The sequence below is a fragment of the Leopardus geoffroyi genome, chromosome C2, assembly GCF_018350155.1.
Source record: "Leopardus geoffroyi isolate Oge1 chromosome C2, O.geoffroyi_Oge1_pat1.0, whole genome shotgun sequence".
Classification (NCBI taxonomy): Eukaryota; Metazoa; Chordata; class Mammalia; order Carnivora; family Felidae; genus Leopardus; species Leopardus geoffroyi.
Window position 1 is genome coordinate 49,276,719 of NC_059333.1, and position 22,610 is coordinate 49,299,328.

General features: G+C 35.8%; 1 protein-coding gene across 9 annotated transcripts in view; it reads right to left on the bottom strand.

The window, feature by feature from the left end:
* Nucleotides 1-22,610, bottom strand: part of SENP7 (SUMO specific peptidase 7) — a 164,171-nt gene that overhangs the window by 124,377 nt on the left and 17,184 nt on the right. For 8 of the 9 annotated variants that reach the window (XM_045501865.1, XM_045501864.1, XM_045501863.1 and 5 more), the window contains one exon: nt 4,972-5,069. The exons of the other annotated variant lie outside the window; for it this stretch is intronic. In XM_045501865.1, the coding sequence (XP_045357821.1) occupies nt 4,972-5,069 (98 nt within the window). The remainder of the gene's footprint in view (nt 1-4,971; nt 5,070-22,610) is intronic. 9 annotated transcript variants of the gene reach the window in all.

Genomic DNA, 22,610 nt, shown 5'->3' on the forward strand with positions numbered 1-22,610 from the left:
TCTCTCCTTCTCTCTGTCACTTCCCCACTTGTGCTCTCTCTTTCTCTCTCTCTCTCTCAAGACAAATAAATAAAGTTTAAAAAAAATTTTTTAAAGGAAATCATATAGAATGTTCTCAGACCACAATGGAATTCAATTAAATATTAACAACAGGTAAGTAAGTCATGAGAATATAATATAAAGCATGGTGACTGTAGTTAATAAAACTGTATCACGTATTTGAAAATGGCTAAGAAAGTAAATCTTAACGGTTCTCATCACAAGGAAAAGGATGTATAACTATGCATGGTGACAGACGTTAACTAGACTTACTATAGTGATCATTTCTCAATATATATAAATAATGAATCACTACATTGTACACCTGAACTAATATAATGTTATGTCAATTATATCTCAATAAGATCTTGCAAGTTTTCAAAAATGCAGAAATTAAATAATACACATTTTCACAACAAATGAGTCAAAAAAGTCATACCAGAATTTAGAAAATACTTTTGAGATTAATGAATAGAACATCACAACACAACAAAATTTATGAGATGCAGCTAATGCAGTGCTCAAGGAAATTTTAAAATTGTAAAATGGCTATGTTAGAAAAGAAGAAAGATCTCAAATCAATAACCTTACCAGACACCTTAAGATTTAGAAAAAGCAGCACTATTTCCAAAACAAAAACAAAGAAAATAAGATTATAGTGGAAATGAATGAAAACGAATACAGAAAACCAAGAGACAAAATTGATGAAATCAAAAGTTGGTTCTTTGAAAAGATCAACAAAATTAACAAATCTTTAGGGACACTGAACAGAAAAAGAGAGGAAAAAAAGATGCAAATTTGTAAATAAGAAAAAGAGATCACTAACAATATTACAGAAATTAAAAAGACTGTAAGAGAGTATTTTGAACAAATGTATGCCAACAAATTAGATAACTTACACAATGCACAAATTCCTAGAAAGGCACAAGGTACCAAAACTGACTCATACGTGGCTATCAGGCTGGCTCACTCAGTGGAGCATGCAATTCTTGTAGTCGGGGTTGTGAGTTTGAGCACCACACTGAGTGTAGAAATTTCTTAAGTTAAAACTGAAGAAAAAAAAAAAAAAACCTGACTCATAAAAAAACAGAAAATCTGAATAGAGCTGTAACAAATAAAAATTTAAACTTGTAACGTGACATCCTCAGGCACACACACATACACATGCAAAATGCCAATGTCTACATGGCCTACTGGTGCCTTTCATCAAACATTTAAAGAAAAATTTGGGGGGGGGGAGGTGCCTGGGTGGCTGAGTCAGTTAAGCGTCTGACTTCGGCTCAGGTCATGATCTCATGGTTCATAGGTTTCAGCCCCTTGACAGGCTCTGTGCTGACAGCTCAGAGCCTAGAGCCTGCTTCAGATGTTGTGTCTCCCTCTCTCTCTCTGCCCCTCCCCCACTTGTTCTCTCTCTCTCTCTCTCTCAAAAATAAATAAACATTTAAAAAAAAAAAAAAAAAACCTGGGTGCCTGGCTGGCTCAGTTGGTAGAGCGAGCAACTCTGACCATCATGAACTCAAGCCCCATGTTAGGTGTAGAGATTACTTAAAAATAAAATCGTGGGGCGCCTGCGTGGCTCAGTCAGTTGAGCATCCGACTTCGGCTCAGGTCATGATCTCCCGGTTTGTGAGTTCGAGCCCCACGTCACCTCTGTGCTGATAGCTCAGAGCCTGGAGCCTGCTTCTGCTTCTGTCTCCCTCTCTCTCTGCCCCTAACCCACTTGCATTCTGTCTCTGTCTCTGTCAAAAAAAAAAATAAACATTAAAAAAAATTTTTTTTAATAATAAAATCGTAAAAAATAAAAAATAAAATAAATAAATAAAATAAAATCGTAACAAAAAAAAATTTAAAGAAACTTAACATCAATTCTCCAAAAATTCTTCCAGAAAACAAAGGAAGAGAAAACACCTGCCAACTCATTCTACAAGGTCAGTATTAGCCTGATTCCAAATCCTAGACAAGACAACATAAGAAAACAGCAGATGAATTTCTCTTCTTTTTTAAGTTTATTTATTTTGAAAGTAAGAGAGAATGTGAGTGGGGGAGGGGCAGAAAGAAAGAGGGAGAGAGAGAATCCCAAGCAGACTCCTCGTTGTCAGCACAGAGCCTGACGCAGGGTTCAATCTCACAAATCATGAGATCATGACCTGAGCAAAAATCAAGAGTCGGACACTTAACCAACTAAGCCACTGCTCCTGATCAATTTCTCTTCCTAATACAAATGAAAATATCCTCAAAAAAATCCTAGCAAACTAAATCCAGCAACATATCAATGGGATCATAAATCAGGATCATGTGGGATTTATCTCAAGAATGCAAATTTAGCTTAAGATCTAAAAATAAATTTATGTAACACATTAATTAAAAGATACACATTACATGATATGAATGCAAAAAAGGCATCTGACAAAACCTGACACACATTCATGATAAAAAGGCTTCAAACAAATTAGGAATGGAAAGGAACTTCCTCCATGAAAAAGAGCATACTTTAGTCTATTTGTGTTACTATAACAAAATACCATAAAATGGGTGGCTTATAAACAACAGACATTCATTTCTCATGTTCTGGAGGCTGGGAAGTCCAGGATCAGGGTGCCAGACAGCATGCTCAGGCTCTGGTGAAGGCCCTCTTCTGTACTGCAAACTGCTAACTTTTCACTGTGTCCTCAAAAGGTGAAACTAGGAAGCTCTGTGAGGTCTCTTTTATAAAGGCAGTAATCCCATTCATGAGCGCTCCACCCTCATGACTTAACCTCCCAAGGGCCCCACCTCCAAATGCCATCACACTGGGCATTAGGATTTCAACATAAACATTTTGAGGGGACACAAACATTCAAACCATAGCAAAGCATCTATGAAAATCTAGCTAACATGACACGTAATGGTAAAATACCGAATGCTTTCCCTCTGAGAGTGGGAACAAAACAAAAATGTCCACTCTCACCACTTCTATTCTACATCATACTAGATGTTCTAACCAGAACATTAAGCAAAGAAAAAAAAATTAAAGGCATCCAGTTGGAAATAAAGAAGTAAACTGTCTTTATGTATAAAACTCCAAGCAATCTACTAAAAACTTCTAGAACTAGGAAGCCTTAAACAAGATCACAGCATATAATGTCCACATACATAAATCAAGTGAATTCCTATACACTAACAATGAACAGTCTGAAAATAATATTAAGAAAACAATTCCACAGCAGCATCAAAAAGAAGAAAATAAATTACCAAAAGCTGCAGAAAGAAATTAAAAAGGATCTAAATAGAAAGATATCTCATGTTCATGAATCAGAAGACTTAATATTAAGATGGCCAAACTCCCCAAATTAGTCTACAGATTTAACACATCCTCTCTCAAAATCCTTATTGGCTTTTTTGTTATAATTGACAACCTGATTCAAAATTCAACTGAAAATGCAACAAATCTAGAACAACTGAAACAATTTTGAAAAACACAATAAGGCTGGAAGACTCTCACTTTCTAATTTCAAAACTTAATGCAAAGTTATAGTAATCAAGACACAGTGGTACTGGCATAAGGACAAACATATAGATCAATGGAATAAAATTCCAAATCCAGAAATAAACCCTTATATTTGTAGGCAATTGATTTTCATCAAAGTTACCCCAAAACATTGGTACCTCTTCAACCAATGGTGCTAGGACAATTGCATATTCACAAACAAAAATATAAATTTGGATGCCTATTTCATATCATATCCAAAAATTAATTCTGAATGAATAAAAGACCTAACTCTAATAACTAGAACCTTAAAACCCTTAGAAGAAAACTTAAGAATAAGTCATTCTAACCTGAGATTAGGCAATAGTTTAGACATGACAACAAAAAAGCACCATGACAAAAGAAAAATAGATAAATGGGACTTCATCAAAATGAAAACAACCTCTGTGCTTCAAAAGACAACATCAAAAAAGTGAAAAGCTGTATGGGAGAAAATATTTGTAAACCATATATCTGTTAAAAACTTGTATACAGAATATATAATGAAGTCTTACAACTCAACAGAAACATATCAACACAATTTTAAAATGGCAAAAATCTAAGTAGACATTTCTCCAAAGAAGATATAAAAATCACCAACAAACACATAAAAAGACAAACGTCATTAGGAAATGCATATCAAAACCACAATGAGACACAGGTTTACACCCACAAGGACATTGGAAGGAAGGAAGGAAGGAAGGAAGGAAGGAAGGAAGGAAGGAAGGAAGGAAGGAAGGAAGGAACAGAGGGAGGGAGGGAATTAAGTAGTGATAAGGATATGGAATACCAATGTTTTTCATTTCCTATAGACAATTTACTCGAAAAGGAAGAATAAGACTAAGTACCTTACAAAGTGCTCTGACATAAATTTAAGAACTTCAATTAGTCTTCTAATTTGTGTGACCTCCCAATAATTACAACTTTTACTTTGCTACACTCATTTTTTTTATTCATTCACTATTCCATAAAAGAAAATTCAACACTCTTTTATAGAACAATTTTTTAATTATTTACAAATATCCAATCCTGAAATGCTCTAAATTCCTTCTGATAACTGCAATTTGAATCTCCCAAATATTTAACTCTAGTATAATCATAATTTACTAACACTAAGTGCTAAATGGAGCATCTTTTTTACTGCAGACCACAAATAATGAATCAAGCATTATAATCAAGTCTATATGTAACTCTTGTTTTATCAGCTAAAGTTTATCAAGATGTTCCAAATTCACAAAAAGAAAAGAGTTAAGATGACTTAGAATCACAGAAAGTTCACATTTGAACCTTAGAGGACATTGAATTCAGTCCTTGTATTTCAAAATTATGTATCTGAGATCCAAAGAAGCTAAATGAATCACCATGGTCAGTCACACTATTTATACACAATATAAGCCCATCCTATGTCATACACACATATATCTTACCTTTCTGGTGATGTCTTAGAGGTGACAGGACGCCCACGAACACTTTTTCTACTTTTATGGTCTAGAGAGAGGACCTTATTTCTTAGGCTTCTTTTCCACTGGTGGGGGAAAAATGGAATTTAATACTAAGTATAACAATATGATAATTAAGAGGCATTTAAGTTTGTTTTTATTTAAAACTTCAAGATGATTGGCCAAATTCATAGTAATTCACAGAGGAAAACAAGTGCAGTTTACAAACCCACCTGGTTCTTTTGCTAGTGTAGAAATATAAGTCTACCAAAAAAATAGAAGAAAGATATTTAAAAATCTCACGGTAAATTTAGTCCGGAAACCAACATTTCGAGATCCTAAAGCTTATATAATTATAAAATTTTTCAAAGAGTTTAAAAAAAAACAATAGAAATTATTATATACCAAGTTAAATAGGACCTGTGATTTTGAAGTTACCATATTTATAATAATTGAAAGGGATTACAACTTGCTCCCGATGAATTGCTGCATGGAAATTTTTAGGGAAGAGTCAGACATCTTATTAACAGGGTTTATATTTAATCTAACTAGACACAAAAGTAAAATTATTTAATACAAAACAGTATCAATCTAGACAAATAAATTATTTATCTTCTCTTCATTAGTTACCTTACCTGAAAATAGACGTAATAATAGGTATCTCACAAGGATGTAAACATGACTATATATGTAGTCAGTTTAAAACACTGTTTTCCTGGAGTGCCTGGGTGGTTTGGTCAGTTAACCGACTCTTGGTTTCAGCTCAGGTCATGTGAGCGGTTTCATGGGTTCCAGCCCCACACGCTGGGCTCTGAGCTTGCAGCACAGAGCCTGCTTGGGATTCTCTCTCTCTCTCTCTCTTTCTCTCTCTCTCTCTGCCCCTCCCCTACTAGTGCTCTGTCTCTATCAAAATAAACAAACTTATTTTAAAAAATCAAAAAAATAAAAATAAAACACAGTTTAATCCTGAGAGATCTGTACACTGTGTTTATAGCAGCATTGTTCACAACAGCTAAAAGACAGAAGCAATTCAAGTGTCCCATCAATAAGTGAATGGATAAACAAAATGAGCTATATACAATGAAATATTATTCAGTCTTAAAAAAGAAATTGACACATGCTACATGGATGACCCTTGATGACTGTGAAAGAACAAAAAATATATATATATTGGTTTCTGCCCCCAGTTCCTGGCCTAGAACTCTGAAACCCTTGTAATTTACTGGGTGATAGGAGCATCTTTTGTTATATTATTTGGTCTATGAAACCCTCCCAGGCCTTGCCCTATGTATCTCTTCATCTGGCTCTTCAGTGGTGTTATGTTGTCAAATCCTTTAATAAACTGATAAACATAAGTGTTTCCCTGAGTTCTCTTAGCAGCTCTAGCATAAATTAATTGAACCTGTGGTGGGGAGGGGGTGAAGCTGTGGAACTTCAGGTTTATAACCAGTTCATCACAAGCAAAGTGACAGCTGGACTTGTGACTGGCATTTGAAGTGCTGTGGGAGCAGTCTTGTGTGACTGCGCCCTTAACTTGTGGGAGCTGACACTATTTCCAAGTGGTGTCAGAATTGAATTAAATTGTAGGATACCCAGGTGGTGTCACAGAGGATTGATGGGTGGGGGAAATCCACACACATCTGGCATCAAAAATTGTTGTAAATATGATGCCTGGGTGGCTCAGTTGGTTAAGCCTCCGACTTCAACTGGGGTCATGATCTCACAATTCGTGAGCTCAAGCCCTGCATCAGATGAGCTTGAATCACACTCCAGGATCTGCACTCTCTCTCTGCACCTGGTGGGATTCTCTCTCTCTCCCTCTCTCTCTGCCCCTTACTCACTTGCATGCTCTCATGAATGAATGAATGAATGAATGAATGAATAGAAATGTGGTTAAAATGGGGTGCTAGGGTGGCTCAGTTGGTTAAGCATCCAACTCTTAATTTTGGCTCAGGTCATGATCTCATGGTTCATGAGTGTAAGCCTTACATCAGGCTCTGTACTGACAGCATGGAGCCTGCTTGGGATTCTCTTTTTGCCTCTCTCTCTCTGCCCCTCCACCACTCATGCTGTCTTTCTCTCTCCCTCTCTCTCAAAATAAATAAATAAATAAATAAACATTTAAAAAATGGTTAAAATGATAAATTTTGTTATTTTTTCAACAATTTAAAATAAATTTTTAAAAGATAAAAAAATAATGCTTCGACAAAGCAGAAAAGAATATCCAGTGGAAAAAAGCCAGACTCCAACAAACGTTGTTGGGAAAACCGGACAGCAACATGCAGAATGAAACTAAACCACTTTCTTACACCACACACAAAAATAAATTCAAGGGATGCCTGGATGGCTCAGTATGTTCAGTGCCCAACCTCAGCTCAGGTCATGATTTCACAGTTTGTGAGTTTGAGCCCCTCATTAGGCTCTCTGCTATTAGCACAAAGCCCACTTTGAATCCTCTGTCTCTCTCTCTCTCTGCCTCTCCCCTGCTCGGTCTCTCTCTCTCTCTCTTTCAAAAATAAACAAATATTAAAAATAATAATAATAAATAAATTCAAAATGGATGAAAGACCTAAATGTAAGACAGTAAACCATCAAAATCCTGGAGAAGAACACAGGTAGCAACCTCTTTGACATCAGCTATAGCAACTTCTTACTAGACATGTTGCCAGAGGCAAGGAAAACAAAAGCAAAAATGGACTATTGGGACTTCATCAAGATAAAAAGCTTCTGCACAATGAAAGAAACACTCAACAAAACTAAAAGGCAACCTACAGAATTGGAGAAGATAATTTGCAAATGACATATCGGATAAAGGGTTAGTATCCAAAATCTACAAAGAACTTATCAAACTTAACACCCAAAAAACAAATGATCCAGTGAAGAAAGGGAGAGAAGACATGAGTAGATATTTTTCCAATGAAGACATCCAGATGGCTAACAAACACATGAAAAGATGCTTACCATCGCTCATCATGAGGGAAATACAAATCAAAACCACAATGAAATACCAGCTCACACCTGTCAGAATGGCTAAAATTAGCAATACAGGAAACAACAGATGTTGGCGAGGATGCACAGAAAAGGGAACCTCTTACATTGTTGATGGGAATGCAAACTGGTGCAGCCACTCCGGAAAACAGCATGGAGGTTCCTCAAAAAGTTAAAAATAGAACTACTCTCCAACACAGCAATTACACTAGTAGGTATTTACCCAGCGGACACAAAAATACCAATTTGAAGGAGCACATGCACACCGATGTTTATAGCAGCACTATCAACAAGAGCCAAACTATGGAAAGAGCCCAAATGTCCATCAACTGATGAATTAATAAAGAAGATGTGGTGTGTATTTATGTGTACACATATACATACACACACATGCACATACATACACACACACAATGGAATATTAGCCATAAGAAGAAATGAAATCTTGCCATTTGCAATGATGTGGATGGAGCTAGAGTATATTATGCTAAGCAAAATAAGTCAGTCAGTGAAAGACAAATGCTGTATCTTTGCACACAAATGTGGAATTTAAGAAACAAAATAGATCAACATAGAGGGGTATAAGGGGTTAAAAAAAAAAGAGAGAGAGAGAAACCATAGGAGACTCTTAACTATAGAGAACAAACTGAGCATTTCTAGAAAGGAAGTAGGCAGGGCATGAGCTAACTGGGCGATGTGTATTAAGAAGGGCACTTGTGGGGTACCTGGGTGGTTCCAGTTGAGCATCCAACTTCAGCTTAGGTCATGATCTCACTGTTTGTGGGTTCAAGCCCTGTGTTGGGCTCTGTGCTGACAGCTCAGAACCTGGAGCCTGCTTCAGATTCTGTGTCTCCCTTTCTCTCTAACACTCCCCTGCTTGCGCTCTCTCTCTCTCAAAAATAAACATTAAAAAAAATTTTTTTTAAAGAAGGGCATTTATGATGAGCACTGGGTGTTTTATGTAAGTGATGAATCACAAAATTCTATTCCTAAAACTAATATTACACTATATGTTAACTAAATTTTAAATAAAAACTAAAAAATTAATAAAAAAAAAGTAAACCAATTCATTTCCACCTGTACAAAAAAAAAAGTCATTTAACAAAAGAAAAAAATGTTTTAAGTAATGAAAAACAAAACGCTGTCCTGAACATGACAGCCTTCAATAAACATCCTTTTTAATTTTCCAAGCATTATGTTATCTCCTTATCATCACAGCCCTGCATGGTATAAAACATATCACTTTAATCAAAGGTAAGTGAGGCTTGACCAATGAACCCAGGTCTGACTCCCATAAAAGCCTATGTTTCTTCCAATGCTTTAATTCTAAATTGTACAAATTCTCAAAAATCTCCAAGATATCAACCTACACATACATCTGTCACTCCCATTCCTCTACAAAATGTAAATGTATCAATATAACAAGAGTAAAACTATATCTTCTCTCCATTTTCGTTATCACTGTCTTAGTTCTGCCTCTTCTTATTTGTCACCTGGACTCTTACAATGTTAAACTAATGGGATTCCCTGCCAATGGTCTCTTACTCCCTTACTCTAGCATCTAGTCCATCATGACAGTTAAATCTTTTTTTTTTTTTTTTTTAACGCTTTATTTATTTTTGAGACAGGGAGAGACACAGCATGAACAGGGGAGGGTCAGAGAGAGGGAGACACAGAATCCGAAACAGGCTCCAGGCTCTGAGCTGTCAGCACAGAGCCCGACGCGGGGCTCCAACTCACAGACCGCGAGATCATGACCTGAGCCGAAGTCGGCCACTTAACCGACTGAGCCACCCAGGCGCCCCATGACAGTTAAATCTTTAAAAAATGCAAAACTGTTATCATTCTCTTGTTTAAATTTCTATCCTGACTACCTATAGGATGGGGTAAAAAAAATCTGTTTTCATTTCTCACTTCTGTTTCCCATACATCTTGTATTCTGACCATACTAAATTATTTGTAGTTCCCTGAAAGAGCCAAGCAGTTTCATCCTTCAACATCTGTTTCCTTTTACTAGAATGTGCTTTGACCTCCCTAATCCTCTTTGTCCATTAAGCCCCAATCTAGTACCATCAAGAAACCTTTCTCACCCTCTAGCAGAGTGAATCAATTTCTTCTACAACACCATTATAAGTTTTGTATATCCCTATTATTGATAAGACTTCTCACAATGAATTATACTATCTGTTTACATCAAAACTACCACCAGGACTGGGAATGATTTGGCTTAAGGGCTGAACTCTCAAAACTACTGTCCAATTAGGTCCTTGTAATATTCCATTAATCTCACAGTAAAATGCAGCCTTCACATTTTATGTTACTGAATTTTTTGTACTCCACTATCATATTGTAAAAAAGTTTGCCTCTATGTGCAAAACAATGGAAGTACTAGTCTTTGAACCTACAGTACTATATATTCTATATAGGAAAAAAAAAACAAAACATTATTCCCACCAAAAAGGGAATGAACACCAAAATGAACTCATGGGGACAAACTGGAGATAACATTAATAGTAAGGAAATTAATTAAAATGTCATTAACTCCAAATTCTTGAATCCTATCATATTTAAGGGTAACCTGAAGTATATCTGGAGATATTATCAAATGATAACAAAATTCCCTTAGACTTTGATCAATTGTTTACACATATTATCACACTAAAATATTTATATATTTTCTTCTTAAAATTATATAAGAGTTACAGGCTGGGTTAATAATTTGTATTTTTCACAAATTATGATTTGTTTTTCTTTTAGTCTGTGAACCTATTATACACTAGCTCTGAAAAATAAAATCAGATAACAAAGATTTCTCCTACAAACTGATTATGAATGGGAATTTATTCACATACATATTTTGAAAGCTACCTGACCACACTATGAAACTTAAGATGGTATAAATAATTTTAATTTAAATATGAAAAAAGCTTTTGGAAGAATAAAAGACTTTGTTTACAAACAAGATCAAAGCATTCAGTTACCTAATTCTGAAGCTTTCATTCTGAGAAAAATGCCAAAATAAAATATAATGCTAATTAAAATAAAAACTCCATAGTATCCTGACTAAAAGTTTGCTTGAACAAAATCAACCCTACATGCATTCTAAATGGTGTGGGGTTTACAACCTCAACTGAGTGCTTCCTTAAATATTAAAAAAGAACTAAAGTTGTATCCTAAGGAAAATACTTTGTTCACAACCACTACCACTATCACAGCTTATTGAAATAAAAATATACGATGACTTTCTAACCAATTGAGATTACTGGTCTGGATTTAACTTTTTTTTTATAGATTTTTTAAGTTTACTTATTTATTTCAATAGAGTAAGAGAGACGCAGAAAAAGAAGGAGAGAGAGAATCCCAAACAGGCTCCATATTGTCAGTACAGAGCTCGATGCGGGACTCAAACTCACTAACCATGAGAGCATGACTTGAGCCATAATCAAGAGTCAGGAGCTTAACCAACTGAGCCATCCAGGCAACCCAATTGATTGATTATTTATTCATTCATTCATGCATTCATTTATTTATATTCAAGTTAGTTAACATATAGCGTAGTACTGGTTTCAGGAGTAGAACCCAGTGACTCATCACTTATATAGAAGACCCAGTGCTCATCCCAGCAAGTGCCCTCCTTAACGTCCATCACCCATTTAGCCCATCTCCCTACCCACCTCCCCTCCAGCAAACCTCAGTTTGTTCTCTGCATTTAAGAGTCTCTTATGGTTTGCCTCCCTGTCTCTTTTTAGCTTATTTTCCTTTCCTTCTTATGTATGTTCATTTAACTTTAAATCAGAATTTCAACTCTATTGATTCTTCACCCAGTTTCCAAAGTAAGAAACACGTAATGCCAACACTGAAAACACTTGACAAAAACCATGAGCTGAAGTTATTTGCTAACCAGTATCTAGTGAACCAGTGGATGAATTATGGGATAATGTCTGAGGAATCCTGTATACTCTTCAAGCAATTTTCCTCAGTGTTTTCCCCAAACACCCTGCATAACTCTAGAAAAATATATAACCAGGAAATTAACAATGACACAATCCATGACCTTATCAAGATTTCACCTGTTTTATTTTTTTTAATAATTTTTTAAGTGTTTATTTATTTTGAAAGAGAGTGTACATGAACGGGGGAGGGGCAGAGAGAGAGGGAGAGAGAGAGAATCCCAGGCAGGCTCCATGCTGTCAGTGCAGAGCCCAATGCAGGGCTCAATCCAACAAACCACGAGACCATGACCGAGACAAAATCAACAGTTGGGCACTTAACCTATTGAGGCCCTCAGGCACCCCAAATTTCACATACATTTGTGTGTGCATGCATATTTAGTTCAATGCAATTTTATCATATGTGCACATCTCTGTGACTGCAACCTAAGTCAAGATATAGAACAGCTGTGTCACACCAACCTTTCTGCTATCCTTTTACAAACACAGCTACCACCTTCCCTCCCACTAACTCCTAGCTCCTGTAGACCTTGAGAGTTTTCCTAGAAATTCACACAAACATTTACGTAAGGAATAAAATGAATTCTAAACACTCTATTCTATTAACTAGAAGAGAAGGGAACAATTCTCAATTCATTCTATAAGGCAAACAATTACACTGATACTGAATCCATATAGTGGCAGTACAAGAAGAGAAAACTAAAGACCAGTATCTGTGATAAGCATAAACAAAAACACTCAACAACAACAAAAAAAAATCAGTAGATCAAAACAAGTAATACATAAAAAGAATACTACAATACATCCAATTAGGGTTTATTCCAGGACAGAAAAGTGGTTAAATATTCAAAGATCAATCCAAAAAAGAAAAAGAAAAAGACCCAACTATACATTGTACACAATAAACTCACCTTAAATATAAAGACACAAACAGATGAAAAGTAAAGGAATAAAGAGATACCATTCTAACAGAGATCAAAAGAAAACTAGAGTAGCAATACTAATTTCAGACTCAACAAACTTCAGAGAAAGAAAAATTATCAAATTTGGAAGATACAGGGATAAAGAGACATCCTACATAATGATAAAAGGGTCAATTCTCCAAGAAGACATAACAATCTTTAATGCATATGTACTCAACAACAGAGCATCAAAATACATAAGGCAAAAACCAATAGAAATACAAGGACGAATAAAAGAATCAACAATTATAGCTTCAATTCCCCTCATTTAGAAACAGATCCAGCAGAAAATCAATAAGGACAGAGTTAAGCTGAAAAACACCATTAATCAATTGTATCCAATTAACATTTATAGAATATTTCATCTAAAAACAGAAGAATATGCATTCTTCTCAAGCTCATATGCTAAAAGGGGAACTTACAGCATTGAATGCATCTGTTAAAAAAAGAGACAATTCTAAAATCAATAATCTAAACTTCCATCTTTGGTAACTAAAATAATGAGGAGCAAATTAATTTCAAAGAAAGGAGATGAAAATTTCTAAAAATAGGACAGAAATCAGTAAAACTGAAAACAAGAAATCAATAGATAAAATCAACAAAACTGTAAGTTGCTTCTTTAAAAAGATCAATAAAATTGACAAACTTCTACCCATGTTAACTAAGAAAAAAAGACAAGCTCTAATTAGTAATATAGGAAATGAAAGAGAGGTGATCACTACTAATCCCATGGACACTATATAAAAATGATAAAGAAATGCTAGACACAACTCTACTCCCACATATTTGATAAACTGGGCCTGTATCTTTAAAAACACAATCTACCAAAACTTGCACAATGAGAAATACATAATCTGAATTGTCTCATAGCTGTTAAATTAACTGAATCAATATTTAATACCTTCAAAAACAGAAAGCACTGGGCCCAGACTGGTTCACTGGTGAATTTTACCAAACATTTAAGGAAACCATTTATACAAATTCTCAACAATTTCTTCCAAAAAACAAAAGCAGAGGAACACTTCCAAACTCATTCTGAGGACAGCATTACCTTAATACCAAAACCAGAAAAATACATTACAAGATAATAAAGCTACACAATCTCTCTTACAAACATAGATGTAAAAATCTCAAAAGAATCAAGTCCAAGAACGTATAAAGAGAATTATACACCAGGGCGCCTGGGTGGCTCAGTTGGTTAAGCGTCTGACTTTGGATCAGGTCATGATCTCACAGTTCATAAGTTCAAGCCCTACATCGGGCTCTGCACTGATAGTGCAGAGCCTGCTTGGAATTCTCTCTCTCTCTGCTCCTACTCCACTTGTGCTCTCTCTCTCTCTGTCTCAAATAAACTTAAAGAAAGAAAGAAAGAAAGAAAGAAAGAAAGAAAGAAAGAAAGAAAGAAAGAAAGAAGGAAGGAAGGAAGGAAGGAAGGAAGGAAGGAAGGAAAGAAAGAAAGAAAGAAAGAAAGAAAGAAAGAAACCAATGAAATTAAGAGTTGGTATTTTGAAAAGATAAACAAAATTGACAAACCTTTAGTTAAACTCACCAAGAAAAAAAAGAAAGAGAAGTCAATAAATAAAACCATAAGTGAAAGAGGAGACATTCCTAATGATACCACCAAACTACATAAGGTCCTAAGAGGTTACTATAAAAAATTACACAACAAACTAGACAACCTAGAAAAAATGAGTAAATTTCTAGAAACACAGCCTACCAAGACTGAATCATGAAGAAGCAGAAAATCTGATCAATTACTAGTAAGATTGAATGAGTAATCAAAAACTCCCAAGAAACGGGGCGCCTGGGTGGTGCAGTCAGTTAAGCGTCCGACTTCAGCCAGGTCACGATCTCGCGGTCCGTGAGTTCGAGCCCCGCGTCGGGCTCTGGGCTGATGGCTCAGAGCCTGGAGCCTGTTTCCGATTCTGTGTCTCCCTCTCTCTCTGCCCCTCCCCCGTTCATGCTCTGTCTCTCTGTCCCAAAAATAAATAAACGTTAAAAAAAAAAAAAAAAAAAAAAACTACCGAGAAACAAAAGTACAGGACAAGAGAACTTGTCTGGTAAAGTATACCAGACACTTAAATAATGATTATTACCGATTTTTCTTAATTTCCTCCAAAAAAGAGAAGAGGAGGAATCACTCCCAAACTCATTTTATGAGGCCATCAATACCCTAATACCAAAATCAGACCAGTACACTCAAGAAAATTTCAGAGCAAAATTTCTGATGAAAACACACAAAAATCCTCAACAAAATATTAGCAAACCCAATACAACCACAGAAAAGAATTATATACCATGATCAAATAGTACTTATTCCAGAGATGAAAGGAAGGTTCCAACATCCACAAGTCAATCAATGTGAAATACCACATTAACAAAATAAAAGATGGAACATATAATCATCTCAAAAGATGCAGAAAAACCATCTGACAAATTCAACATCCATTCACAATAAAAACTCTCAGCAAAATAAATATATATGGAATGTACCTAAACATAATAAGACCATATATCACAAGATGACAGCTCCAATCATATTCAATCATGAAAAGTTCAAAGTATTTTCTCTAAAATCAGGAAGAAGACAAGGTTTCCAACTTCCCACACTTTTATTTAACAGAATACTAGAAGTCCTAACCAAATCTTGCATTAGGCATGCATGCATGCATAAAAATTTAATAACAGACAACCAAATTAAAAAGAAGTAAAGTTGTCTCTATTCACAGACGACATGATGTAATACATAGAAAAGTTTAAAGGGGCACGTAGGTGACTCAGTTGGTTGGGCATACAACTCTTAATTTTAGCTCAGCTCATGATCTCACAGTTCGTGGGATCAAGCCCCACATCAGCACAGGGCCTGCTTGGGATTCTCTCTCCCTCTCTCTCTCTGTCCCTCCCCAGCTTGCTCATACTCATGCTCTCTCTGTCCCTCAAAATAAATAAATAAACATAAAAAAAAAAAGCTTAAAGATTCCACCAAAAACTGCTAAAACTAGTCAACAAATTCAATAAAGTTACAGGATACAAAATCACTATCCAAAAATCAATTTCATTTCCATATATTAACAACAAACTATCAGGGATATTAAGAAAACAATCACATACATAAACCAAACAAAAAAAAAAAAAAGAAAGAAAAACCTAGGAATAAATTAAACCAAGATGAAAGTCCAATACAGTGAAAACTATAAGGCACTGATTAAAGAAACTGAAAAAGACATAAATGAAAAATATCCTGTGCTTATGGATTAGAAGAATATTGATAAAATGTCCACACTACTCAGAGCAATCTATAAATTCAATGCAATCCCTATCAACATTCCAACAGCATTTTTCACAGAAATAGAACAATCTTAAAATCTGTATGGAACAACAAAAGACCCCAAAAAGTCAAAGAAGTCTTTAAAAAGAAGAAAAATGCCAGAGGCATCATACTTCCTCATTTGAAACTATATTATAAAGCTATAGTAATCAAAACAGAATGGTACTGGCATAGAATGGTACACATACATCAGTGGAGCAGAACAGAGCCCAGAAATAAACCCATGCATATATGTTCAATTAATATATAAGAGGAGCCAAAAATAACACAATGGGGAAAGAAGTCTATTCAATAAATGGTGCTGGGAAATAGTCATATGTGAAAGAATGAAACTGGATCGCTATCTTATACCATATACAAAAATCAACTCAAAATGGATTAAAGACTTAAACATAAGACCTAAAACCATAAAACTTCTAGAAGATGGTAAGGTCCTTAACAGTGGTCTTAAGAATGGTTTTTTGGATCTGACATGTAGGCAAAGGCAACAAAGAAAGAAATAAGTAGGACTATATCACACTAAAAAGCTTCTATACAGCAAAATGAAAAGGCAACGTACAGAATCTAAGAAATGATTTGAAAATCATATATCTAATATGAGGTTAATATCCAAAATATTTAAAGAACTCATAAAACTCAGGGCACCTGTATGGCTCTGTCAATTCAGCATCCAACTCTTGATTTCGGCTCAGGTCATGACCTCACAGTTCCGTGAGTTTGAGCCCTACACTGGGCTCTGTGCTGATAGCAGATAGTCTCCCTCTCTCGCAGTCCCTCTCTAGCTCCCCACCCCTCTCAAAAATAAGTAAAAACAAACCCAAAAAAATTGAAAAATGGGCAGAGGGTCTGAATATTTTTCCAAAAAAGACATACAAATGAGCAATACCTACATGAAAAGCTGCTGCTCAACATCACTAATCATCAATGCCTGTTAGAACCGCCATTATCATAAAGACGTAGACATAACAAGTGCTGGCAAGTATGTGGAGAAAGCGGAATCTTTGTGCACTGCAAGTGGGAATGTAAACTGGTGCAACCACTAGGGAGAACAGTATAGAGGTTCCTCCAAAAAGTAAAAACAGAACTACCATATAATCCAGCAATTCCACTTCCACTTCTGGGTAGTTATCCTTAGGAAATGAAATCACCACTTCAAAAAGATATATGCAACCTCATGTTCATTTCAGCGTTATTTAAAATAGGTAAGACAGGGGCGCCTGGGTGACTCAGTCGGTCAAGCCTCCAACTTCAGCTCATGTCACAATCTCGCGGTCCGTGAGTTCGAGCCCCGCGTCGGGCTCTGGGCTGATGGCTCGGAGCCTGGAGCCTGCTTCCGATTCTGTGTCTCCCTCTCTCTCTGCCCCTCCCCCGTTCATGCTCTGTCTCTGTCTCAAAAATAAATAAACTTTAAAAAAAATAATAATATGGGGCGCCTGGGTGGCTCAGTCGGTTAAGCCTCCGACTTCGGCTCAGGTCACGATCTCGCGTGAGTTCGAGCCCCGCATCAGGCTCTGTGCTGACAGCTCAGAGCCTGGAGCCTGTTTCAGATTCTGTGTCTCCCTCTCTCTCTGCCCCTCCCCCGTTCGTGCTCTGTCTCTGTCTCAAAAATAAACTTTAAAAAAAATAATAATAAAATAAAACAAAATAAAATAGCTAAGACATGGAAACAATATGTCCACCAATAGATGAATAAAGAAAATGTGGTATGCATACACAATGGAATATTATCCAACCATCAAAAAAAATCTTGCCATTTGCACAACATGGATGGACCTTGAGGGCATAAGGCTAAGTGAAATAAATCAGACCAAAAAAACAAATACTGTATGATCTCACTTATATGAAGAATCTGAAAAAAAAAAAATCTGAAGTTATAAAGAGAACAGATTTGTGGTTGCCAAAGGTGGGGAGTGGGCAAAGTGGGTGCAGGGGGTCAAAATGTACAAAGTTTTAGTTACAATATAAATAAGTCCTGGGAATGTAATATACAGCATGGTGACTTGATACTGGGAATGTAATACACAGTATGGTGACTTACTGATATTGATTGTTCATCTGAAAGTTACTAAGAGAGTAGATCTTAAAAGTCTCATCATAAGAAAACTGTGACTATGTGTGGTGATGGATGTTAACTAAATTTACTGTGCTAATCATTCTGCAATATATACATATACCAAATTATGTTGTATACCTAAAATCAGTACAATGTTATATGTCAGTTACATCTCAATACATAATAATATCAGTATTGACTCATCAATTGTAATAAATGTACTACACTAATGCAAAGATATTAATAAATGAAATTGTGTGGGGGTAACAGGGGAGGGGGAATTAAGGGGTTTATGGGTACTACCTGTACTATCCCTTCAATTTTTCTGTAAACCTAAAATTACTCTTAAAAAATAGATTCCGTTAATTTAAAAAAGCAAATAAACTGGGGCCACCTGGGTGGCTCAGTTGGTTAAGTATCCAACTTTGGCTCAGGTTATGATTTCACAGCTCAGGACATGATTTCACAGCTTGTAAGTTTGAGCCCCACATCAGGCTCCATGCTGACAGCTCAGAGCCTGGAGCCTGCTTCAAATTCAGTGTCTCCCTCTCTCTCTCTCTGCCCTCCCCTTCTCACACTCTTTCAAAAATAAATAAACATTTTTTACAAAGTAAATAAACTGTCGATACCAAGTGCTAAGAAAGATACAGAGCACCCAGAACTCTCCATACATTGCTGGTGGGAATGCAAAATCATAAAACCACTACGGTAATCAGTTTGGCAATTAAATACATACTTACCATATAATCCAGGATCCCACTCCTAAGTATTTACCCTAGAGAAATTAAAACTTATGCTCACAAAAAAAACATGTATGCAAATATGTATAGCAGCTTTATTTCCAATTGCCAAAAACCTAGAAACAACCCATATGAATGTCAACGGCGGAAACAGATAAACTACTGACACACACAAAAACATGAATGAATTTCTTTTTTTTTTTTTTAATGTTTTATTTATTTTTGAGACAGAGAGAGACAGAGCATGAACAGGGGAGGGTCAGAGAGAGAGGGAGACACAGAATCTGAAGCAGGCTCCAGGCTCTGAGCTGTCAGCCCAGAGCCCGACGCGGGGCTCGAACTCACGGACCATGAGATCATGACCTGAGCCGAAGTCGGACGCCTAACCGACTGAGCCACCCAGGTGCCCCAAAACATGAATGAATTTCAATGGCATTATGCTGAGAGTAAAAGTCATTCTCAAAACATTACACATCCTATGATTCCATTTGTGTGACATTCTGGAAAATGTACAAGTATAGCTACAGAAAACAATGTTACCATGGGTGAAAACTGGAGCCACAGAACAATTACATAGGGACAGCACCAGGGAATGTTTTGGACTGATAGAACTTCATTGTCTAGTATCTTCATTGTCATAATACTTCTATGAGCCTGTACAGAACTTGTAACTCAGAGCTGTACACTGAGAAAAAACTATAAATACAAACACACACACGCACTCAACACCTTTATTATTGTGGTGGTTGCAAAAGCATATACACTTGCCAAAATTCAAAAAGAATTAAAATGGATTAACTTAATTGTATATAAATTAATTCTCAATAAAATTTATTTTTTAAATTAAGGGTGAAAAAATTGAACACACACTTCACAAAAAAAGATATACAAAAGCCAATCAACATATAAAATGTTTTAACGCCATTAGTCACCAGGAAAATGCAAATTAAAACCAAGTCCAAGGGCACCCGGGTGGCTTAGTCAGTTGAAGATCCAACTTTGCTTTCAGCTCAGGTCATGATCTCATAGTTGTGAGATCAAGCCCTGCATCGGCTCCACACTGCATGTGGAACCTGCTTAATATTCTCTCTTTCCCTCTCCCTCTGCTCCTCCCTGGTGTGTGCACATGCACACACTTGCTTTCTCTGTATATAAAAAAAAGGAAAAAAAAGTCCAAAAGTCTATCAACAGAATTAAATAAACTGTATTATGGCCACATTATGGAGTATGATTTAGCAATAAAAAGTAACAAACCACTGACCGATGCAAAACAGGGATGAAATGCAACATTTTGCTGAGCAAAAGAAACAAAGCACAAAAGAGTGTATGTTGTATGAACAGGCAAAACTATCCTACAGAAACAGAATTCAGAAAAGTGGTTGCTAGTAGTGGGCTAGGGACTGGGAGAGAGGAAAAGATAAGATAGAATGGAAAGGGGCACAAACAACTCTCAAGGTTCATGACTGCTCTATTCCTCTGGAAACACTGCAACAGTGAACATCATTTCTCACACTGTAGGGAACTATTTTTGAGCAGGATTGGTTACATATGTCACATTAGTCAAACTTATTCAATTATATACCTAAGACCTGTGTAACCTATTTTATATCATTTTATCTCAATAAAAATCACAAACATGTAAATAAAGGAGTAAAAATTCTACTAAAGACTATGCAAGGTTATCTCTTTGTTGTACATTGAAACCCTCTAAAAACAATTTTAAAAGGGGTGTGTGAGAGAAACAATAAAGCAAGATACTGGTACAGCCTCAAACTCTACAAACTATGAAGCATACTTAGCAAACGTTGTGAAATCTAAAGCAACAAGACAGCATGGCAATGCTGACACATGAGCCACTTCAAATCTCAAACAGAATACAGATTTCCGAAAAGTAACACTAACTTAAGGAAGACATCCAACTAGGGTGGGAAACTAGTCATGGGAAAAGAAAGTATGTCTCTGAAAGATCTTGTTTCACTCAGTGGGTTAGAAGGAACTAAATAAATAAATGGTTAGTTTCTCAGGAAAAGGAGACTGCTGAAATAAACAGTTAAGGAAAAAGAGAAGGCAGAAGACTATAACACAAACACTTAATATCCAAAGAGCTCTCAGGTGATCCACATCTACCTCTTGAAAGCCAAAAACTAAGGAAGACATGTATGACTGAAGGGTAAAGGAAAAAAAGCATTTAATAAGATACTGCTTAAGAAAACAAACCCAACAAAAAGCCTACGTCTACTTCCAAGAGGCAGTGTATGTGTGTGTGTGTGTGTGTGTGTGTGTATGTATACTTAAAATTATATATAGTATATATAACATTTATTCCACAATAAATTCAATGTCCTAACAATATACATACATGCAAAGTGATTAAATTTTCTTTAAAATTATGTTTTTTTTCCCTATTAAATTGGCAACAATTTTACTGTGTGATAATATCCAGTGCCAGTAAGTTTCTAGCAAAATGGGAGCTTTCATTGGCGGCAATATAAATTAGTGCACAGTTTCTGTAAGACAATTTTGCAATGTTTATTAAAATTTAATATAGGGGCGCCTGGGTGGCGCAGTCGGTTAAGCCTCCGACTTCAGCCAGGTCATGATCTCGCGGTCCGTGAGTTCGAGCCCCGCGTCGGGCTCTGGGCTGATGGCTCAGAGCCTGGAGCCTGTTTCCGATTCTGTGTCTCCCTCTCTCTCTGCCCCTCCCCCGTTCATGCTCTGTCTCTCTCTGTCCCAAAAATAAATAAACGTTGAAAAAAAAAAATTAAAAAAAAAAAAATTTAATATACAAATTCCCTTCAACCCAGTAATCCCACTCAAAAATAGTTTTCTACATACGAAAAATGATATTCAAAAAAAAAAAATGATGTTTGCCGCAGCAATGTTTCTATTAGCAAAACTCTGGAAACAATCTAATACCAGTGCACTAAGTAAATTATATATGGTGACAGATGGTTAACTACGCTTGTGGTGAGCACAGCAAAACATAAAGAGAAGCTGAATCACTATGCTGTACACTTGAAACTAATGTAATATTGTGTGACAACTATATTCAAAAAAAAATTTTAATTATAGCATTTTTATATTTTTAGAGTACTACAAAGCCAAAAAAAAATAAAGGAAGTATATCTAAATGTGTTAAAATAGAAAAAAAAATTAAGAAATATTAAATGCAAACAAAGCACAGAACAGTGTAGATCTCATGATCCCTGTTCTGTAACAATCAAAAAATAATATAAATTATTATTTTTATGGGCATATGTATTTTTTTTTCTTGAAAGGAACGAAAAAAAGCTATTAATAGTGGTTGCCTTTAGGAAAAAGGAACAGAGAAAGATTCTTTAGTCTTTTCACCTGTACCTTTCTATACACCCCAAATTTTCTAACCTTACACAATTTCTTTTCTGTCAACAGAAGTCATCTTGACTCATTTATCATTTTTTTATACAAAATCAAAAAAGAGAAACAAATGTATTATTTGATGATGTGAACTGAATTGTGCTCCCCATACCCATTCTATATGTTGACGTCCTAACTGTCAAGACAACTGTTTGTGGAGATGGGCTCTTTACAAAGGTAATTAAGTTTAAATGAGGTCATAAGGGTAGG